Below are 6,610 nucleotides of genomic sequence, written 5' to 3' on the forward strand. Positions count from 1 at the left end.
CCTGCCGTGCAGCAGCACCACGCACAGGCTGTGGTTTGTGCCTCCAACCTGCTCCAGAGCTGCTGGAGCTCCTCCCCGGGCAGGACGGGTGGTTCGGGTCCTGGTGGGATTCCTCCGCGGGTGATTTATTTTTCCTTAGCTCAGACACTGCCTGTACCTCTCTGGTGGTTTGCAGGGCTGTTCCCACACCCTGAAGTGAACAGGATGGGTCTGTTCCCTGCTCCGTGTGGGGATGGCTGTGCCGATGGGGAGCCGAGGGCTGGGAATGCTGTCGGAATCGCCCGTGTCACTGGCGCTGTGCATTCCCCGCAGGCTCCACCCGTTGCCCATCCCTCAGGATGAGAGAGGCCTGGGCCCGGCCCTCCCCCTGTCCCTGTAGTTGATAGTTTGGAGGCAGAGGTGATGCTGGATCGAGATGGCAGACAGCGTGAGAACCTTCCTGCACGACCTCGTCAGGGTGAGTCAGGCTCCTGGTCCTTCCCGAGAGCAGCTCCTTCCCAGGGCACCGGGAGTGTGCAGGAAAAGGGTCTCTGTGTGCTGCAAAGGGCTCAGTGTTTGCTGCTCAACCCCTGACAGATTTCCTGTGGGCACAAAGTCATGTGGAATAAGAATTTTAACAGTAATAATAACAATGTACAATGATATATGAAAGATGAAATCTGGTTAATATGTTATATTTAACTATCACAAAGTCATGAAGATTGGGAAAGAACTCTGAGATAGAGTCCAACCTGTAATATTATATATCATATACATATTGTATCTATATATAACTTACATAATACATAATGCTATATATAGTTAGATATATCTGTGTGATCTATAATATTACGTATATTATATAATATATACCCTATAATGGATGTTATTGCATTGTTATATGTTATACATTATATCTCTACATATATAAGACGTTAATAACAACTATTGGTGGTTGTTGTTGCTATTAGACATGGTGAGGTTTGTATGAACTCACTCCTCCCACAGTCTTGTATCATCCAGGGGTAAATACAGGCTTAAAGCCACTCGCGCTGTGACACTGAGCAACAACTTGTGCACAGTATCACTTGTTTTGGAAAACTGGTTTGATCCAAGGCACAGCCTGAAGCAGGAGTTGTGTCCTGTCCTGCTGTTCTCACACCATCAGTGGGAGCAGCCACCTGGGAGATTAATTTCTCCTGGTCAGGGACCAGCTCTGCTGTGTCAGGCATGCAGCTGGCATTGAAATTTATCCTCTTTGGTCAAGAACTCCAAATACCCAACTGCCACCAGAGTGGTGACACTGTCCTCTTGTCCTTGTGATGTTTGTTTCAAAGGGAAGTTGTGATCATGATGGTTATGGGATTGTCTGGAGCTGGAAATAACTGAGGAGAGTCCCAGAACAGTTTGGGTTGGAAGGGACCTTAAAGCTCATCCAGTTCCACCCCCTGCCATGGGCAGGGACACCTTTCCACTAGCCCAGGTTGCTCCAAGCTACATCCAACTTGGCCTGGAACACTCCCAGGGATGAGGCAGCCCCAGCTTCTCAGGACAGCCTGAGTCCTAGGAGGTGGTGCTGCAAATCTTTCCAACATGGAGTAAGGGAAAACTTCTGGGCAGTGCCTGTTCAGGTTTGCATGGATGTGGGTGGTGGGAGGATGTTTCTGGGAGAAGGACAGATGCTTTTATTTGTGAAGGAATAAGCATCAAACTCCTACATTCAGTCAGACTTTGCACATCCCAAATATTGGTGTCATTCCATTTTCTTGGCTTCAGAGTTCTGGCAGGGGCTGAGGGACTTCCTGCCAGGCAGGGCTGGGAGAGATCCGACTTTGTGGCTTTGCCAGGGTTATAAATAGTGCAGATTGGATGAGAAATCACACCTGTACAGCAAAAATTACTACTGCTTCTGGAGATGCTGGAATGTGCAAGGATGTAGGTCACCAGGCCATGGAAGAGAGGTGGTGGTGGTGCTGCTCCAGGGCTTGGCTTCCCTGCCAGCCATGGAACCTGGCCTGGGTGGGACACATCCCATTCCTCCTCTCTCCTCACATCCACAGGGAATTAAGGACTCCATCTGGGGCATCTGCACCATCTCCAAGCTGGATGCCAGGATCCAGCAGAAAAGGGAAGAGCAGAGGCGGAGGAGAGCCAACAGCGCACTCGCCCAGCGGAGGTTTCACATGGAAGAGAAGAAGCAAGAGAAGTGAGTGTGGGCCCTGGTGGGGCAGAAATGGGGAAATTCCCTTCTCCTCTGGCAGTCAGAGCCAAGAAATGGGTAGTCAGAGCCAAGAAATGGGGAAAACATGGCATGAAATTCCCTTTTTCCACTGCGTAATGGAGCTGGAGCTGTTCCCATGAGATAAGTCAGACCTTTTATGTTTGATAATTAGTCTGAATTAACACAGGAAGGGATGGAGCTATACGAGCTGAAAGAATGTGGGTTTATGGGTTTCTGTTCCTCCTGAATCCCTGTGCTGTCTCAGAGATCCATTTTTGTGGTAGTTGCAGAAACTGCAGCTCAGATCTGATTCACTGGTTGGGCCAGATGGAGTGTCCCATTGCCCAGTTCTGCAGGAGCTCAGTGGTTCAGGAAATGCCAGAACTATCCCCACATGGGAGCAAACAGTATCTGTTCCCATGTTTGGCTCCCAAACCAGAGCTGTGTCCCTGCTGCCCTGATTACTCCAGGCTGGCACCTCACACAGGGCTTGGGTCAGAAATACACCTTTTGGACACATTTACCCAGCTGGGTGTTTTAAAGGTGGAAGAAAAGGCTCCTGTGATCCCAGTCCTCCCTGAGGATTCCTGCAGCTTAACACCTGGGCTGCCCCTTGGGAATAATACATATTATATTATTATACATATATTTGAGGGGCACTAAACAGCTGTATTTTGCTGGTTTTCTTTGTAGCAAAGTCCCTTTGATAGCAGGAGCTGACTGGAAAAGTGCTGAGAGCCCCACAGAGCTGCTCTGGCACATCCAGATAGGGACAGCAAACCCTTGAGCTGAAACAGCCTCTCCTGAGACCAAAAATACACTTCAAAAGCCTTAATTTTATTGTGGTGAGAGTTTGGGGAGAACAGAGCTTGAGATCTTCAATAAATGCTTCAGGATCTGAAAGAAAACTTTGCTCTTCTTCCATTCAGTGCAGATTGTGGGAATTAATAAAGGTTGGAAGAGTGTCCCTGATGTAAGTCTTGTAGGGGCTGTGCTGGTGGAGACTTGGTGTGAGTCTGCACAGGGGTTTCTCCCAGGATTCCCATGCTGGAATAAAACCAGTTGCATGACTGGCATGGAGCTGGTTCTCAGTACCATTTCCAAGGTGTCCAAAGTCTGGGGCAGGAGCAGCTGGCAGTGGTGAGATGCTGGGACAGTGACAGGTGTCTCTCCTGCAGTGAACCCCGGATAGTGAGCCGGATATTTCAGTGCTGTGCCTGGAACGGAGGTGTCTTCTGGGTATGTGCAGATTTCCTTATTTGTTTTACCCATAGCCTGCTCCACCCCTCATATGCTGTGAGTGGAGAGTTATCAGCATGGCAGCAGAAACTGCTGGGAACCACATTCCCATCCCAGTGCTGGATTTTAAGGGATTCACTATGGGATGTAGGACTGTAGATTCACATCCACCCTGAGCTGCTTTTCCAGGTCTTTGAGACTGCTCTCTGCCCCAATATTCATCTCCTGCTCTGCTGCAGCCTGGGATATTGCTGTACCAATCAGATATTGATGTCTTAAAGACATTTCCTCAGCTCTGACCTTCCCAAGGCTGTGTTGTGAGGCTGATCCTAATGGGGCTGACACTTTACAGCCTCATAAATCACCTGCTTTGTTTTCCCATTACCCCCATGGCATGGAAATATTCAAGTGCTCAGCTGTAGATTGTGGCTGTATTTAAGTAGAGATCCTTGTTCCTCTGTATTTATGGGTCACTGGGGGAGGGAAGCAGACCTGCCTTTGGATCCATAGGCACAGGAGCACAGAAGTGACCATGCGGTGCCTCTCTGAGAACCTCTGTTGTTTGTTCTTCCCTGCAGCTTAGTCTCTTCTTGTTCTACCGAGTGTTCATCCCTGTCCTGCAGTCAGTCACGGCACAGATCATTGGTGGGTGCCTTTCCCCTTGGGTGCTTTGAGGTCCTGAGCAATCCTGGGATGAGTTTGGGGGGTCCCATTGAACTGTTCCTCACACCACTGTCTCCTTGTGTTGTTTTCCTCTTCCTCCCTGTACCAATCAATCCCATCATTAGCTGTTCAGTAGAAAAGCAAGGATGGATATCCCTGCTGACAGCCTGTGTGTACTGGGGATCTAGCCTGGGGGTTTTACCACTCAAAACGCATTTGTGGGTGTATTTGTGCAAGGAAATACAAAGCAAGTGGGTGGAAATGTGCTTTCAAAGCACTACAGACAGGAGATGGCTGTGCCAGGAAGCATTTGGAGGTTCCTACAGCAGTTTCTCAGGTGTGTCTCCCTGTCTGCCTTTGAAGGTGACCCTTCTTTACATGGTGATGTCTGGTCCTGGCTGGAGTTCATCCTCACCTCCATTTTCAGTGCTCTCTGGGTCCTGCCACTCTTTGTGCTCAGTAAGGTTGTCAATGCCATCTGGTTCCAGGTAGGTGACAGGAACCCAGACCCTGCCTCCAGCAGATCATAGTGTCAGTGTGTTAAGGGGTTGGAATGGAGCTTAGAGATCATCCAGCCCCAACCCCTGCCCTGGGCAGGGACACCTCCCACCAGAGCAGGTTGCTCAAGGCTTTAGCCAACCTGGCTGTGAACACTGCCAGGGTTGGGGCAGCCACAGCCTCCCTGGGCAACCTGGGACAGTGCTCCAGATGGGGCAGTTTCCTCCATCAGAGGGTGTGGTGGCATGAGATGAAACCCCTTCCCCAAATGGGCTCTGACTGTATTCCTGGTGGGTGGAAGCAGCTCAGTATCATCGTCCTGGGTTTAAATTCCCTGAAGTTCCTGTTGCTGTTGAGTTCCACTCCCTCAAGACTCTCTGCCATGGCAGGACATTGCGGATCTGGCGTTCGAGGTGTCGGGGAGGAAACCTCATCCCTTTCCTAGCGTCAGCAAGATCATCGCTGACATGCTGTTCAACCTCCTGCTGCAGGCGCTGTTCCTCATCCAGGTGGGAAACCACTGTGCACCAGCCCCAGTGGCTCCCAGGCACGAATCCAGACCACCCTGACTCTCCTTTTCCATCCCAGGGAATGATTGTGAGCCTGTTTCCCATCGACCTGGTCGGGCAGCTCGTCAGCCTCCTGCACATGTCACTGCTCTACTCGCTCTACTGCTTCGAGTACCGCTGGTTTAACAAAGGTCAGGGAGGGCTCCCCGCCAGGAACCTGCCTGCATTCAGGGGTTCTCTGCTCAGGGAGTGTCCAGCTGGGGTGTCAGAGGTTGGTTTTGTATGGAATGAAGGATAAATATGAGCCAGCAGTGTGCCCAGGTGGGCAAGAAGGCCAATGGCAGCTGCTTGTACCAGCCATGGTGTGTGTCTGCAGGATCAGGGCAGTGATTTGAGCACTGCTGAGGCAGCTCCAGTCATGGGGGCAGCTCACTGAGAGAGAGAGACATTGAGGGGCTGGAGTGTGTCCAGGGAAGGGAGTGGAGTTGGGGAAGGGGCTGGAGCACAAGGAGAAGGGGGCAGAGAACTTCTGAGGGAGCTGGGGCAGCTCAGCCTGGAGTAAAGGAAGCTCAGGAGGAACTTACGCTCTCCACAACTCCCAGGCAGGAGATGCAGCCAGGTGGGGGTCAGGCTGTGCTCACAGGGGACAACAGGACAAGAGGAAACAGCCTTAGGTTATGCCAGGGGAGGTTCAGGTTGGACTTCAGGAGGAATTTCTTCATGGAAAGGGCTGTCAGGCATTGGAGGGGGCTGCCCAGGGAGGTGGTGGAGTCACCAACCCTGGAGGTGTCCAAGAAACAACTCGACACGACACTTAGTGCTCCAAAACAACTGGACATGGCATGTAGTGCTCTGGTCTAGCTGATAAGGTGGAGATCAGTCCCAGGTTGGACCCTGTGACCTTAGAGGTGGTTTCCAGCCCCAGTGACTCTGTGGCTCTGTAGTGAGGTCTCTCCTCCCGTGGGTTCATTCTCCCCTCGGCAGGAATCGAGATGCACCAACGGTTGTCCAACATCGAGCGGAATTGGCCCTACTACTTCGGCTTCGGCTTACCGCTGGCTTTCCTCACCGCCATGCAGTCCTCCTACATCATCAGGTGGGAAAGACGCTCCGGCCTCTCCTGCTACCCTGGACCCCACCAGACCCCCCCAGTGCCCCTTATTTTATGTTACTATGTTTTTCCTTTGCAGCGGTTGTCTCTTTTCCATCCTCTTCCCTCTCTTCATCATCAGCGCCAATGAAGCCAGGACCCCCGGCAAAACCTAGTGAGTATTCCACATTCCCAGCCCGCTGATCCTCCTCCAGCCCTTCATCCTCCGCCTGTGCCTCCCAAACCCCGCGGAGGCGTTCCCGGCGGCGGGACCTGACTGCCTCTTCCCTTTCATTCTCCTTGGTGGTTTTCCTCAGCAACAGACTCTTTCACAAGACCGTTTACCTTCAGTCCGCCTTCAGCGGTGCTTCCTACTCCTCCCCCTCCCCTTCCTCCTCCTCTTCCTCCTCC

The 6,610-nt window shown here is 51.6% G+C and overlaps 1 protein-coding gene across 1 annotated transcript; it reads left to right on the forward strand.

Annotated features, from left to right (window-relative positions):
* Positions 1-305: 305 nt before the first annotated feature.
* On the forward strand, positions 306-6,565 carry EI24 (etoposide induced 2.4; the record flags this gene model as incomplete). Its single annotated transcript, XM_009073811.1, has 10 exons — positions 306-457; positions 2,040-2,185; positions 3,379-3,439; positions 4,018-4,084; positions 4,466-4,590; positions 4,990-5,109; positions 5,189-5,300; positions 6,094-6,205; positions 6,300-6,373; positions 6,471-6,565. Coding segments are annotated over exons 1-10 (954 nt in total), but the record flags the coding sequence as incomplete, so codon positions are not given.
* Positions 6,566-6,610: the final 45 nt, after the last annotated feature.

This window comes from Acanthisitta chloris, unplaced genomic scaffold, assembly GCF_000695815.1.
Source record: "Acanthisitta chloris isolate BGI_N310 unplaced genomic scaffold, ASM69581v1 scaffold4234, whole genome shotgun sequence".
Classification (NCBI taxonomy): domain Eukaryota; kingdom Metazoa; phylum Chordata; class Aves; order Passeriformes; family Acanthisittidae; genus Acanthisitta; species Acanthisitta chloris.